At 47.3% G+C, this 15,798-nt stretch overlaps 1 protein-coding gene across 1 annotated transcript; it reads right to left on the minus strand.

Annotated features, from left to right (window-relative positions):
- Positions 1–3,109: 3,109 nt before the first annotated feature.
- Positions 3,110–10,699, minus strand: swi5 (SWI5 homologous recombination repair protein). The gene is made up of 5 exons (XM_033034876.1): positions 10,551–10,699; positions 7,311–7,359; positions 6,561–6,676; positions 5,216–5,310; positions 3,110–4,263 (listed from the first exon to the last, which is right to left on the minus strand). The coding sequence occupies exons 1-5, from the start codon at positions 10,655–10,657 to the stop codon at positions 4,199–4,201; spliced, it is 432 nt and encodes a 143-aa protein (XP_032890767.1). The 5' UTR covers positions 10,658–10,699; the 3' UTR covers positions 3,110–4,198.
- Positions 10,700–15,798: the final 5,099 nt, after the last annotated feature.

The raw sequence follows: 15,798 nt of genomic DNA on the forward strand, positions 1-15,798 counted from the left end.
AAACAGGAAGCAAAGAGTAGGAGTAAACGGGTCCTTTTCACAATGGCAGGCAGTGACTAGTGGGGTACCGCAAGGCTCAGTGCTGGGACCCCAACTATTTACAATATATATTAATGATCTGGATGAGGGAATTGAAGGCAATATCTCCAAGTTTGCAGATGACACTAAGCTGGGGGGCAGTGTTAGCTGTGAGGAGGATGCTAGGAGACTGCAAGGTGACTTGGATAGGCTGGGTGAGTGGGCAAATGTTTGGCAGATGCAGTATAATGTGGATAAATGTGAGGTTATCCATTTTGGTGTCAAAAACAGGAAAGCAGACTATTATCTAAATGGTAGCCGACTAGGAAAAGGGGAGATGCAGCGAGACCTGGGTGTCATGGTACACCAGTCATTGAAAGTGGGCATGCAGGTGCAGCAGGCAGTGAAGAAAGCGAATGGTATGTTAGCTTTCATAGCAAAAGGATTTGAGTATAGGAGCAGGGAGGTTCTACTGCAGTTGTACAGGGTCTTGGTGAGACCACACCTGGAGTATTGCGTACAGTTTTGGTCTCCAAATCTGAGGAAGGACATTATTGCCATAGAGGGAGTGCAGAGAAGGTTCACCAGACTGATTCCTGGGATGTCAGGACTGTCTTATGAAGAAAGACTGGATAGACTTGGTTTATACTCTCTAGAATGTAGGAGATTGAGAGGGGATCTTATAGAAACTTACAAAATTCTTAAGGGGTTGGACAGGCTAGATGCAGGAAGGTTGCTCCCGATGTTGGGGAAGTCCAGGACAAGGGGTCACAGCTTAAGGATAAGGGGGAAATCCTTTAAAACCGAGATGAGAAGAACTTTTTTCACACAGAGAGTGGTGAATCTCTGGAACTCTCTGCCACAGAGGGTAGTCGAGGCCAGTTCATTGGCTATATTTAAGAGGGAGTTAGATGTGGCCCTTGTGGCTAAGGGGATCAGAGGGTATGGAGAGAAGGCAGGTACGGGATACTGAGTTGGATGATCAGCCATGATCATATTGAATGGCGGTGCAGGCTCGAAGGGCCGAATGGCCTACTCCTGCACCTAATTTCTATGTTTCTGTTTCCTTATTAAAAATATTCAAATCTTTTATGCAGACTAATGGGCCTGTCCCACTTAGACGATTCTTAAGGTGACTAGTTTGCCGCCACATGTTCGCTGGCGGTCGCCGGGAGTCGTCTCCTCAGTCGCACAAAACTTCGTAGCGTCTTTCTGGTCGCCGCTAAATTTTCAACACGTTGAACATTTTTTGGCGACAGTGGGTTTGACGCCAATGAGCGTAGCTTGACCTCCTGACGTAGGCGCTGTCGTAGGTTGTCGCCAGGATGATGTAGATTGTCGGTACACAAAAATGCTGGAGAAACTCAGCGTGTGCAGCAGCATCTATGGAGCGAAGAAAATGGGTAACGTTTCGGGCCGAAACCCTTCTTCAGACTGATAGGGGGTGGCGGGGAGAAGGAAGGAAAAAAGGAGGAGGAGCCCGAGGGCGGGGGGGATGGGAGGAGCCAGCCCGAGGGCTAAGGAAGGGGAGGAAACAGCAAGGGCTAACAAAATTGGGAGAATTCAATGTTCAAGCCCGCAGGATGCAGACTCCCCAGGCGGAATTTGAGGTGCTGTTCCTCCAATTTCCGGTGTTGCTCACTCTGGCCATGGAGGAGACCCAGGACAGAGAGGTCGGATTGGGAATGGGAGGGGGAGTTGAAGTGCTGAGCCACCGGGAGTTCAGGTAGGTTATTGCGGACTGAGCGGAGGTGTTCGGCGAAACGATCGCCCAACCTCCACTTAGTCTCACCGATGTAGATCAGCTGACATCTAGAGCAGCGGATGCAGTAGATGAGGTTGGAGGAGATACAGGTGAACCTTTGTCGCACTTGGAACGACTGCTTGGGTCCTTGAATGGAGTCGAGGGGGGAGGTGAAGGGACAGGTGTTGCATTTCTTGCGGTTGCATCGGAAAGTGCCCGGGGAGGGGGCGGTACGGGAGGGAAGGGAAGAATTGACAAGGGAGTTACGGAGGGAGCGGTCTTTGCGGAAGGCTGACATTGGGGGAGATGGGAAGATGTGGCGAGTGGTGGGGTCACGTTGGAGGTGGCGGAAATGGCGGAGGATTATTTGTAGTATGTGACGGCTGATGGGGTGAAAGGTGAGGACTAGGGGAACTCTGCCCTTGTTGCGAGTGCGGGGATGGGGAGAGAGAGCAGTGTTACGGGGTATAGATGAGACCCTGGTGCGAGCCTCATCTATGGTGGAGGAAGGGGAATCCCCGTTCCCTGAAGAATGAGGACGTTTCAGATGCCCTGGTGTGGAATGTCTCATCCTGGGAACAGATGCGGCGTAGACGGAGGAATTGGGAGTAGGGGATGGAGTCCTTACAGGAAGCAGGGTGGGAAGACGTGTAGTCCAGATAGCCCTGGGAGTCAGTGGGTTTATAGTGGGTGTCGGTCAGAAGTCTATCACCTGCGATGGAGATGTAGATTGTCGCCGGATTATCGGCGACCTGCTACGACTATGGCAGTCGCCGGCACTTGCCTAAAAAATCGGCAAGTGGGACAGGCCCGTAAGGGAATCAAGAACCAGAGGACATAGGGTTAAGGTGAAAGGGGAAAGGTTGAATGGGATAATTCTTTCTCACAGAGAGTGGAGAATCTGTGGAATTCTCTGCCTCAGAGGGCGGTGGGGGCAGGTTCTCTGAATGCTTTCAAAGAGCTAGATAGGGCTCTTAAAAAGAGCGGAGTCAGGGGATATGGGGAGAAGGCAGGAACGGGGTACTGATTGGGGATGATCAGCCATGATCACATTGAATGGCGGTGCTGGCTCGAAGGGCCGAATGGCCTACTCCTGTACCTATTGTCTATTGTCTATTGTTTAGAGGGATATGGGCCAAACGCAGGCAGGTGGGACTAGTGTAGATGGGACAGCTTGGTCAGCATGGGCAAGATGGGCCGAAGGGCTTCATTTCCTTAAGGGCTGTATGACTTTTTCCAAAAGTCAACTCTTTTTCAACGGAATTCAGCTGACAAAGCCCCTTGTCAATAAGATGCAAGTGAGGAATAGTATCCAGGATCAGATCTAGTGCAATAAATCAAACAAAATTCAAGATTAACTTTTTATTGATCAACATTGCTCCTTGGCATTCAATGAACGACAAATACAAATGTCTGCTCGTGAATTGAGTCACAGTTTCCCCACTCGATATCCTTGCCATGTTACGCACAGGTTTAAGTACAGGTTTAATCCTTGCCCTTGTAGTTTAGTTTAGTTTAGAGATACTGAGCGGAAACAGGCCCCCCGGCCCACCCATTTCTAAACCAACGACAACAAACGTGACTTAATTTAACTGGCGTCTCAAACTACAAGTCATTTCTACGCAAAGTAATTCTGCAGTGCTCTCGAACTCCTGCTCAAAAGTGGCAATAGAGCTGCTGAACTTTGGGGATCTGGGCCGCAGGTTCCACAGGGGTCGCTCCCTGTAACAAGGGATCAGTCCCTGCAAACTAATGGATCAGTCTCCTTAAACAAGGGGAGAGGGTCGAAGATGAACGCTAGGTTTAAACACAGCGGAAGCCATTGCAACAGTTCCAAAGAATCAACAATAACTGGCATGCCACTGGATCTACTTTATCCAAACTCTGTGTAGGACCGAACTGCAGACAGACCGAAGACAGACACAAGAAGCTGGAGTAGCTCGGCGGGTCAGGCAGCATCTCTGGGGGAAAAGGAATAGGTGACGCTTCGGGTCGAGACCCTTCTTCAGGGTCTAAAGATAGGGTCTTGACCCGAAACATCACCCATTCCTTTTCACCAGGGATGCTGCCTGACCCGTTAAGGGCCTGTCGCACTTGGCGATTTTCTCGGCGACTGCCGGCATCAGGTCACCGAGAGAGTTGCGGCGTGCGGCGTTTCCTCAAGTATTGCAACTTTGTTTTTGTCGCCGCTGGATTTTGAAATCACGGAGTGGGGCAGGCCCTTTACTGCAGCTTTTTGTGTCTATCTGCCTTCATTCAAACTCTGCTATGTTTTGGCTATCACACCAGGTTCCAAACCCGCCCTCCCCGATATTCTCGGCGGCTTAGGGCCAGGATTGACTTTTCCCTTCTCCTGATAACACAATAAGCAGAGATCAAGGTGCCTCCGTTCCGGCTTCACGTCACGTGGTCTAGTAGTGGTCACCTCGATGTAGTCTAGTCGTCCAAATCCAGTCCAACCTCATCGTAGAGATCCTTGATGGTGACGCCTCTCACCATGGCTGCAACACAGAGAGACAATAGACAATAGGTGCAGGAGGAGGCCATTCGGCCCTTCGAGCCAGCACCGCCATTCAATGTGATCATGGCTGATCATCCCCAAACAGTACCCCGTTCCTGTCTTCTCCCCATATCCCCTGACTCCGCTATTTTTAAGAGCCCTCTCTTGAAAGCATCCAGAGAACCTGCCCCCACTGCCCTCTGAGGCAGAGAATTCCACAGACTCACCACTCTCTGTGAGAAAAAGTGTTTCCTCGTCTCCGTTCTAAATGGCTTACTCCTTATTCTTAAACTGCGTGTGTGGCCCCTGGTTCTGGACTCCCCCAACATCGGGAACATGTTTCCGAGGGTGAGAGAGAGAGCGATCACTGTCGTGGAGTGAGCTGCCTTGGTAAAGCTCGGAGCTCAGTGCCATTTTTAGTTTAGTTCAGAGATACAGCACGGAAACAGGCCCTTCGGCCCACCAGTTGGACACTGGTTCTATCCTACACACTAGGGACAATTTACAGAAGCCAATTGACCTACAAACCAATTAACCTCATGCTGTCAGGAGGCGGCTTCATCTTAGCTGAGAAACCTCTTTAACCCTGGCGTTTCAAGGGGCGGTCACAGTGAGAACGTACAAACTCCACACAGACAGCGCCCTATGTTGCTGCCTCACAGCACCAGAGAACCGGGTTCGATCCTGACTACGGGAGCTGTCTGTACAGAGTTTGTACGTTCTCCCCGTGAAATGCAAGGGTCAAATAGGCTTCTCAGCAGGTTTGTAGGTTAATTGGCTTTGGTAAGTTGAAGAAAAATTGTCCCTAGTGTGTGTAGGACAGTGCTATTGTACAGGGTTATCGCTAGTCGGCATGGACTTGGTGGGCCGAAGGGCCTGTTTCCGCACTGTATCTCTACAGTCTAAAGTCTGCTCCCTTGTTTTCAAGGGAATTGAGTCAACTCAACTCTTACCCAGTTTTCCCAACAATATCTGGCCCACATCCTTGATGTCATTGTACTCGTGTAGTTGGTCAATGTGCTGGCTCAGTTCTTCGAGAGTGTACCCTCTGCAAGCAAAGAAACACACGCATGATGCACACAGTCACATCTCTGTACGAGCCTTAACGCAGGAAGACCAGTAGCATTCTCACTGGACTGTACGCAAGAAAGAAAGAATCAAAATAATTTCATTGTACTTAGATAATCTTATTAATAAAGTACCAGGAGAATCACCTGCACAACACAAGCTCAGGAGTTTCACAACACTGATGCCCAAAGATAGATTTTTAAATGTGCTCAGGAACATTTTCATGAACATCCAGGTTCAGGAACAGCCTCTTCCCTACAGCCGTCAAACCATTACACACGACAACCTCCAAATAAACTCCGAATTACATAGGGCATTGATTTTGTCTTTTTGCAGTATTATTGTTTGTTTGATTTATGTGAATTAATGAGTGTGTATATATTATATGTGTGTGAATATATATGTGTGTGTATATATATATATATATGTGTGTGTATATATATATATATGTGTGTGTGTATATATATATATATGTGTGTGTGTGTGTGTGTATATATATATATATGTGTGTGTGTGTGTATGTGTGTGTGTGTGTGTGTGTGTGTGTATATATGTGTGTGTGTATATATATATATATGTGTGTGTGTGGGTACTATCTCTATGTGTGTGTGTGTATATATATATCTCTATAGTGTAGTGCCAGCTAGTGTGTGTGGTCTATCTATCTACTATATCTGTGTGTGTGTGTATAGATGTGTGAGTGTGTATAGATGTGTGTGTGAACATCGGGAACATGTTTCCTGCCTCTAGCGTGTCCAAACCATTCCACAGAATTCCACAGATTCACCACCCTCTGGCTAAAGAAATTCATCCTCATCTCCATTCTAAAGGTGCGTCCTTTAATTCTGAGGCTGCGGCCTCTGGTCCTAGACTCTCCCACTAGGGGGAGCATCCTCTCCACATCCATTCCATCCAGGCCTTTCACTATTCAGTTGGTTTCCATGAGATATCCCCTCATCCTACTAATTCATTCACAATTTGAATGAATGAATGAATGAATGAATGAATGAATGAATGAATGAATGAATGAATGAATAAATGATACTTTAGTGTCAAATGTGGCCCGAGGTATGCAACGAGTTGCCACATAAAGGGCGCTGACAAAGTTATCCCGCACCAGGGCCTCCTTCGTTATCCCCTCACGCCCCCCCCCCTCATGGCGATCCCCCCACGGCGGGTGATAGGCATCTTGTCGAACCTTTGCACTTTCAAGGCCAGCAATACACTTACTCCGAGGTCAGTTCAGCAATCTGTTTGTCGAGATCTTCAGATTTCTTCCTCAGATCTCCGAGTTCATTTTGAAGGTCAACAACACTGAGTTCCGCGTTCCGCTGGCTTGCAAGTAGCTGTAGGTGGGAGAGGAATCAGTGGGACAAGTGTTCGAAGCTGGTCCGAGAGCTGAAACATTGTCTTTATCCACAGATGCTGCCTTACTTTAGACTTTACAGAGACACGTCGCAGAAACAGGCCCTTCGGCCCACTGAGCCCGCGCCGAACAGCAATCACCCCGTACACCAGCACTATCCTACATGCTAGGGACAATTTACAATTTTTCCCAAGCCAATTAACGTGCAAATCTGTAAGTCTTTGGAGTGTGGGAGGAAACCGGAGCACCCAGAGAAAACCCACGCAGGTCACAGGGAGAACGTACAAACTCCGTACAGACAGCACCCTCAGTCAGGATCGAACCCGGGTCCCTGGCACTGTAAGGCAGCAACTCTACCGCTGCGCCACCGTGCCGCCCCAGATAGGTACACAGGGAATAGAAGGATATGGATCATCTGCAAGCAGAGATTAGTTCAACTTGCATGGGCAATGTGGGCCAAATGGCCTGTTCCTGCTCTATGTTCGATGTTCCCTCCCCAGATGTGGTCTGTCCTGCTAAATAATTCCAGCATTCTCTCCTGTTGTTTTAAACTTGGTTCCCTAGATCTTCCCTGGACTTCATGCCTGCATTTGAGAGGGTGTTGAGATACTTACTGGTGACTTAAAGCTTGCATTTAATCTTTTGGATGCTCCAACAGGTGTTCTGTGAATTAAAAGGAAAGAAATTAGAACAGATGACTTCTGAAATAGGACTCAGCGGGTCAGGCAGCATCTGCGGAGAACATATATAGGTGACGTTTCGGGTCGAGACCCTCTTCAGGTATTGCATGGCTGGGAATGGGGGGGGAGGGTTGAGGTTAGAAAGTTGGGTGAGCACTGGCTGAAATATTCTGGCTCAGTCAATAAGATTTATTTTATATCTTGGCTGATCCATAAATGTTCATAAGTTCTCGCAACAGAATTAGGCCATTCGGCCCATCAAGTCTACTCCGCCATTCATTCATTGCTGTTCTATCTCTCCCTCTCAACCCCCATTCTCCTGCCTTCTCCCCATAACCCCTGACACCCGTACTAATCAAAAATCTATCAATCTCTGTCTTATAAATATCCATTGACTTGGCCTCTACAGCTGTCTGTGGCAATGAATTCCACTCCAAACCACTTGACATTTCCCCGTCACAAGCACTTCCCCAACTCTTGCCCAAATTCCTGAAGGTCGTTGCCACCTCTGTTCGACTTGGAACCCCATTCAACAAGGACGATCACATTGACAATGTTTAGTTAGTTACCGGGTAGTTTACATTAGTTTATTGTCACAGTGAAAAGCTTTTGTTGTTTGCTCACCAGTCAGTGGAAAGACACGATACAATTACAATCGGGCCGTCCACAGTGTACAGACGGTACATGATAAAGAGAATACCGTGAATAATGTTTAGTGCAAGATAAAGCCAGTAAAGCCCGATCAAAGATAGTCCGAGGGTCTCCAATGAGGTAAATAGTAGATCAGGACTGCTCTCTAGCTGTTGGTAATTGAACTACTATCTACCTCATTGAACACTCTCGGACTATCTTTGATCGGACTTTACTGGCTTTATCTTGAATAACGTTATTCATGTTATTCCCTTTATCCTGTATCTGTACGCTGCAGATGGCTCGATTGTTATCATGTATTGACTTTACGCTTTACTGTACCTCGGTACACGTGACAATAAACTAAACTCAAACTCATAGAAACATAGAAAATAGGTGCAGGAGTAGGCCATTCGGCCCTTCGAGCCTGCACCGCCATTCAATATGATCATGGCTGATCATCCAACTCAGTATCCTGTACCTGCCTTCTCTCCATACCCCCTGATCCCTTTAACCACAAGGGCTCCTATTCTTAAAGCTTTTATTTGAAATTAACATAAAAGCCTTCTGACTCAGCATTGAAGTGGTTCTTAAATAAATCAATTAATTTTGTCTCTATTACACTAAACTGGAGTCTAGTTTCATCTTGGAAGCATTTTTTGTCAGTCCTGCATTTGCATTTGAGCTGAAGCCATTGTTTAGTTTAGTTTAGAGATACAGCGCGGAAACAGTCCCTTTGGCCCACCGCCCAGCGATCCCCGCACAATAACGCTATCCTACACACACTGGGGACAATTTACAATTTTACCAAGCCCAATTGGTCTATAAACCTGTATGCCTGTGGAATGTGGGAGGAAACCAGAGCCCCTGGAGAAAACCCACGCAAGTCACAGGGAGAAGGAACCCGGGTCACTGGTGCTGTCGGGCAGCGACTCCAACACTGCGCCACCGTGCCGTGTTATTTGAGGAAGGTTTTCCAAAATGCATTCATCCTACTTACACTTTATGTAATTCCTGAAGATTACCTCCCTCACAGGCAGCTTTTGAAAGCAGAAAAGCCAAATTTTGTGAGTTTTCCCCAGCTCAAACATCCCACAGCTCTTCACTGGAACAGGATTGAAGATTTAAAATCTTCCACACACAGCCTCAATGAAATTGCCATTTGCTAATAACAGTTCCACATGGAACAGAACGGCACAAGAACAGGCCCTTCGGCCCACAAAGATATAGGTTTCATGTGAGAGGGGAAAAATGTAATAGGAACCTGAGGGGTAACTTTTTCACTCAGAGGGTGGTGGGTATACGGAACGAGCTACCAGAGGAGGTAGTTGAGGCAGGTATTATAACTGCATTTAAAAGATGCTTGGACAGGTACATGGATAAGAAAATATGGAGCGACTAGGCTTGTATACATTGGAATTTAGAAGGATGAAAGGATATCATTGAAACATATAAGTTTATTGAGGGATTGGACACGCTAGAGGCAGGAAACATGTTCCCGATGTTGGGGGAGTCCAGAACCAAGGGCCACAGTTTAAGAATAAGGGGTAGGATGGAGATGAGGAAAAACCTTTTAACCCAGATCTGTGGAATTCTCTGCCTCAGAAGACAGTGGGGGCCAATTCTCTGGATGCTTTCAAGAGAAAGTTAGATAGAGCTCTTAATGATAGCGGAGTCAAGGGATATGGTCATGGGATGATCACGGTGAATGGCGGTGCTGGCTCAAAGGGCCGAATGGCCTACTCCTGCACCTATTGTCTATTGAAAGGTTTAGAGGGATATGGGCCAAACTCAGGCAAATGGGGCGTTTAGATGGGACATTGTGGTTGACATGGCCAAGGTAGGCCGAAGGGCCTGATTCCATGCTGTACGACTATGATTCTAAATGTTCCGATCAAACTATCAGGCTTGTCCCAACACAGAGTCTGACGTGTGTAACTCAATGGTGAATCAATGACGGTTATGGCAGGTCTTTAGTCAGAGGGTGGTGAATCTTTGGAATTCATTGCCGCAGACTGCTGTGCAGGCTTTTGGTATTTTTAAAGTGGAGAATGATAAGATCCTTGATTAGTTCGGGTGTCATAGGTTACGGGGAGAAGGCAGAGCTTGTAGTTGAGAGGGAAAGATAGATGAGTATACTTAACGGGCCTACTGGCCTAATTCTGCTCCCTACAGCGCCAGAGACCCAGGTTCGATCCGGACTACGGGTGCTGGTCTCTCTGTGAGTTCTCGATACTTTCTCCCTGCGACCCGATGGGTTTTCTCCGGGTGCTCTGGTTTCCTCCCACGCTCCAAAGACATACAGAAAGTTTGTAGGTTAATTGACATAAATAAAATTATAAATTGTCCCCAGGTGTGTGTAGGATAGTGCTAGTGTTCGGGGTGATCGCTGGTCTCGGTGGGCCGAGGGCACTGTTTAACTAAAGTCTAAAAGACTTTAGTGAGCCCATGAAACGGGACCAGATTAGGTGGGTCGGCATGGACGGGTTGGGCCGAAGGGCCCGTTTCCGCGCAGCGTGACGGGTCGGTTACAGTCTGACTGACCTCCTGAGGGAGCGGCCGGGCGCCGGGGCGCCGACGGTGGGGGTGAGGGGCGCTGGGGGGGGATTGGGCGCCTCTGGCCTGGGTCTGAACGCGTCCATGTCCGCCATGGCCGGCTCCTTCACCACACCACTTCCGCACACGTGACGCGCCGCGGCTGGTTACATGTCGGTTACAATGGATACATTTCGCCACAGTTACAATGGATACATTCTCTCTCCTCCCAGACTTGTTGTGCAGGAAGGAACAGCAGATGCTGCTTCACACAAAATACTGGAGTAATAGGTGCAGGAGTAGGCCATTCGGCCCTTCGAGCCAGCAATGCCATTCACTGTGATCATGGCTGACAATCAGTACCCCGTTGGACAGGTTGGGCCCGTTCCTGCCTTCTCCCCATATCCCCTGACTCCGCTATCTAACTATCTCATAAAAGCATCCAGAGAATTGGCCTTCCACAGATTCACAGCCCTCTGTGTGAAAAAGTGTTTCCTCATTTAAGAATAAGGGGAAAGCCATTTGGAAATAAGACGAGGAAACACTTTTTCTCACAGAGAGTTGTGAGTCTGTGGAATTCTCTGCCTCAGCAGGCGGTGGAGGTCGGTTCTCTGGACACTTTCAAGAGAGAGCTAGATAGGGCTGTTAAAGATAGCGGAGTCTGACGAATCTTATAGAATTTTTCGAGGATGTAACTAGTAGCGTGGATAGGGGAGAACCAGTGGATGTGGTGTATCTGGACTTCCAGAAGGCTTTCGACAAGGTCCCACATAAGAGATTAGTATACAAACTTAAAGCACACGGCATTGGGGGTTCAGTATTGATGTGGATAGAGAACTGGCTGGCAAACAGGAAGCAAAGAGTAGGAGTAAATGGGTCCTTTTCACAATGGCGGGCAGTGACTAGTGGGGTACCGCAAGGCTCAGTGCTGGGACCCCAGCTATTTACAATATATATTAATAATCTGGATGAGGGAATTGAAGGCAATATCTCCAAGTTTGCGGATGACACTAAGCTGGGGGGCAGTGTTAGCTGTGAGGAGGATGCTAGGAGACTACAAGGTGACTTGGATAGGCTGGGTGAGTGGGCAAATGTTTGGCAGATGCAGTATAATGTGGATAAATGTGAGGTTATCCATTTTGGTGGCAAAAACAGGAAAGCAGACTATTATCTAAATGGTGGCCGACTAGGAAAAGAGGAGATGCAGCGAGACCTGGGTGTCATGGTACACCAGTCATTGAAAGTAGGCATGCAGGTGCAGCAGGCAGTGAAGAAAGCGAATGGTATGTTAGCTTTCATAGCAAAAGGATTTGAGTATAGGAGCAGGGAGGTTCTACTGCAGCTGTACAGGGTCTTGGTGAGACCACACCTGGAGTATTGCGTACAGTTTTGGTCTCCAAATCTGAGGATGGACATTATTGCCATAGAGGGAGTGCAGAGAAGGTTCACCAGACTGATTCCTGGGATGTCAGGACTGTCTTATGAAGAAAGACTGCATAGACTTGGTTTATACTCTCTAGAATTTAGGAGATTGAGAGGGGATCTTATAGAAACTTACAAAATTCTTAAGGGGTTGGACAGGCTAGATGCAGGAAGATTGCTCCCGATGTTGGGGAAGTCCAGGACAAGGGGTCACAGCTTAAGGATAAGGGGGAAATCCTTTAAAACCGAGATGAGAAGAACTTTTTTCACACAGAGTGGTGAATCTCTGGAACTCTCTGCCACAGAGGGTAGTCGAGGCCAGTTCATTGGCTATATTTAAGAGGGAGTTAGATGTGGCCCTTGTGGCTAAGGGGATCAGAGGGTATGGAGAGAAGGCAGGTACGGGATACTGAGTTGGATGATCAGCCATGATCATATTGAATGGCGGTGCAGGCTCGAAGGGCCGAATGGCCTACTCCTGCACCTAATTTCTATGTTTCTATGTTTCTAGAAGGCAGGAACGGGGTACTGATTGGGGATGATCAGCCATGATCTCATTGAATGGCAGTGCTGGCTCGAAGGGCCGAATGGCCTACTCCTGCATCTATTGTCTATTATTTATTCTCTCCGTTCTAAATGGCCTACCCCTTATTCTTAAACTGTGGCCCCTGGTTCTGGACTCCCCCAACATCGGGAACATGTTTCCTGCCTCTAGCGTGTCCAAACCCTTAATAATCTTATATTTCAATAAGATACCCTCTCATCCTTCTAAATTATAGGAATAAATGATATAGTGTACAAGCCCAGCTGCTCCATTCTATCAACATATCACAGTCCCGCCATCCCGGGAATTAACCTTGTGAACCTACGCTGCACTCCCTCAATAGCAAGAATGTCCTTCCTCAAATTTGGAGACCAAAACGGCACACAATACTCCAGGTGTGGTCTCACTAGGGCCCTGTACAACTGCAGAAGGACCTCTTTGCTCCTATACTCGACTCCTCTTGTTATGAGGTGAGATGTTACGGGTCGAGACCCTTCTTCGGTCTGAGAGTCAGGGGAGAGGGTAACGAGAGATATAGGCGGCGATGTAGCGAGAGATATATAGAACAAATGAATGAAAGATATGCAAAAACAAAATAACGGTGATAAATGAAACCGGCCATTGGTCATAAGGTCATAAGGAATAGGAGAATTATAGAATGGCGCAATGCAAATTTGGATTTAAATCCAATTATGGGTTGGGTGAGGGGGGGGGGGGGGGGGGGACGAGGGGCAGGTATATCTCCACTTTTTTCTTTTTTTCTTTTTTTCCCCATTCCTCTCTTATATCTTTATTGGCTATTTGGCCTCACTACTTTGGTGGTCTACGGGGTCCTATCTTTTCACTTTTCACTTATTCCCTCTCTCTCTCCCCTCATTTTGAAAATGGAGGAGGACTGGCCAAGCTCTGTGCCTTCCACCACAGTGATGAATGCTGTGGTGGATGTTTGTGTAAAATTTTTATTGTGGTTGTGTTCTTTATTATTGTACCGCTGCTGACAACCCAAATACCACCGACCTTGGTTGTGTGGCAATTAAATTATTTCAATTATTTCAATTCAATTCAATTTTCAGGTTAAAAGGTCAAAATTGAAGCTGTACAATAATTGTATAATTTTACACGCCGAATGTTTTATTCTTGTACAATTGCTTCTAATAAAAAAGAAAGAAAAAAAAAGAAAAAAAAGGAATAGGAGAATTAGGCCATTTGGCCCATCAGGCCTACTCCACCATTCAATTGTGTCTGATCTATCTCTCCTTCCTAACCCCCATTTTCCTGCCTTCTCCCCCATAGCCTCTGACACCTGTAGTTAGCTGTGGGTTGGGTGAGAGTGAGTACAGCCAATGAGATTCAACAAACCAACCTGGAACGACTTAGGGAGGGATGGAGAGAGAGGGAATGCAAGGGTTACTGAAGTTAGAGAAATCAATATTCATACCGCTGGCCAGGCAAAAATATGAGATGCTGTTCCTCCAATTTGTGTTTGGCCTCACTCTGACAGTGGAGGGGGCCCAGGACAGAAAGGTCAGTGTGGGGGTGTGAGGGGAGGGGAATTAAGGTGTTTGGTAACCGGGAGATCAGGTAGGCCCAAAACAAAACTTTGACCAGCGCTTCACCCTTCTTCAACAATAAATATCCTGCAGATGTCCCCAGATCTCCTCCCAGATTGACATTAGCTTCATTGGCACCTCTATCTGACCTATTTGTAATTTGAATGATTTGGATGCAAAAAATCTTGAGCAAAAAAACCCACTGGAAAAACTCAGAAACACAAGGAACTGCAGACGCTGATTTACAACAACAACAAAAAAAAGACGCAAAGTGCTGGAGTAACTCAGAGGGTCAGGCAGTGTCTCTGGAGGAAAACGGATGGGTGACGTTTCAGGTCAGAAGAAGGGTCCCGACCCGAAGCGTCACCCATCCTTTTTCTCCACAGATGCCGCCTGTCCCGCTGAGTTACTCCAGTACTTTGTATCTAGTATTAGCAAGGTGTTTCGACTTTGCAAAAAATATCTTTCCCACTCATGTGGCCCTCTGGGGTGATATCCCTTCCCTTGTTTGAGGGCTGTCCCCACCGGACTCTGCCCCTCAATGTCCATCAGAGAAAGGACTCTTGACTGTGGTCGTCACCCACAGTGCCTTGGCGTTGGCTGCACCAATTATGTTGCTACCAAGCTGAGAAAACAGGTTCTTGTGCATTTATTGGTGCATGTGATAGGTCTGGGCTACATGTCATTAGAGCGGAATTAGGCCATTCGGCCCGTCAAGACTACTCCGCCATTACATCATGGCTGATCTGTCTCTCCCTCCTAACCCCATTCTCCTGACTGCTCCCCACAACCCCTGACACCATACAGGACCGGATGCAAAAATGTTTGCATTTTTGGAACCATCATCTCCAAGGACCTGAAATGGGGAGGCCACCATCGACTCCACAGTTAAAAAGGCCCAACAGAGGATGTACCTCCTGCGGCAGCTGAGGAAACACAATCTGCCACAGGCAATGATGGTCCAATTCTACACGGCCATCGTAGAGTCTGTCCTCACCTTCTCCATCATGGTCTGGTTTGGCTCAGCCACCAAGCTCGACATCCGGAGGCTGCAGCGCATCGTTCGATCAGCAGAGAAGGTTGTTGGCTGCAACCTTCCGTCCCCATTGACGAACTGTACACTGCAAGGGCCAGGAAGCGAGCGGGTAAGATCATCTCTGACCCCTCTCACCCTGGCCACAAACTCTTTGAATCACTTCCCTCTGGAAGGCGACTCCGGACTGTCAAAGCTGCCACAGCCAGACATAAAAACAACTTTTTTCCACAAGCAGTAGCTCTACTCAATAACAAAAAGTCTGTAGCCTCCTTTTGTTCTGGTATTTTATTTAATTCTTCACATGTTTAAACTATAATGTTTTATTATTAAAGTTTAATGTTTTATGTGTCATTCTTAATTGTTTACTGTATGTATTGTTACTTGCGAGCGGAGCACCAAGGCAAATTCCTTGTATGTGAATACTTGGCCAATAAACTTATTCATTCATTCACTCTAATCAAGAATCTGTCATTCTTCACCTAACAATTACCCACTTGACCTTCCACAGATGTTAATGAGAACAGCACAGCATGTGATTTTCCGGACAGGATATTGATGAATTCTTTTCAGAGTTCACCAGGCTCAAGAACACTCTGTACTGATTGAGAAACAGTGAACTCGTTACAGCTGGGGTCAGAAGCCAGGCAGTGCTCGGTTGGACAATACAATCCTGTGTTTGGGTGCTAGGCTGTTCACCAGAGAGAT

This window comes from Amblyraja radiata, chromosome 16, assembly GCF_010909765.2.
Source record: "Amblyraja radiata isolate CabotCenter1 chromosome 16, sAmbRad1.1.pri, whole genome shotgun sequence".
Taxonomy (NCBI): Eukaryota; Metazoa; Chordata; class Chondrichthyes; order Rajiformes; family Rajidae; genus Amblyraja; species Amblyraja radiata.

Coding starts and splice junctions, on each gene's coding strand:
- swi5 (XM_033034876.1), bottom strand. CDS start 10,657: ATGGCGGACATGGACGCGTTCAGACCCAGGCCAGAGGCGCCCAATCCC. Junction 5,311..6,560: donor ATTGCTGAACTGACCTCGGA/GTAAGTGTATTG, acceptor CTTTGCTTGCAG/AGGGTACACTCTCGAAGAAC. Junction 4,264..5,215: donor GATATTGTTGGGAAAACTGG/GTAAGAGTTGAG, acceptor TCTGTGTTGCAG/CCATGGTGAGAGGCGTCACC.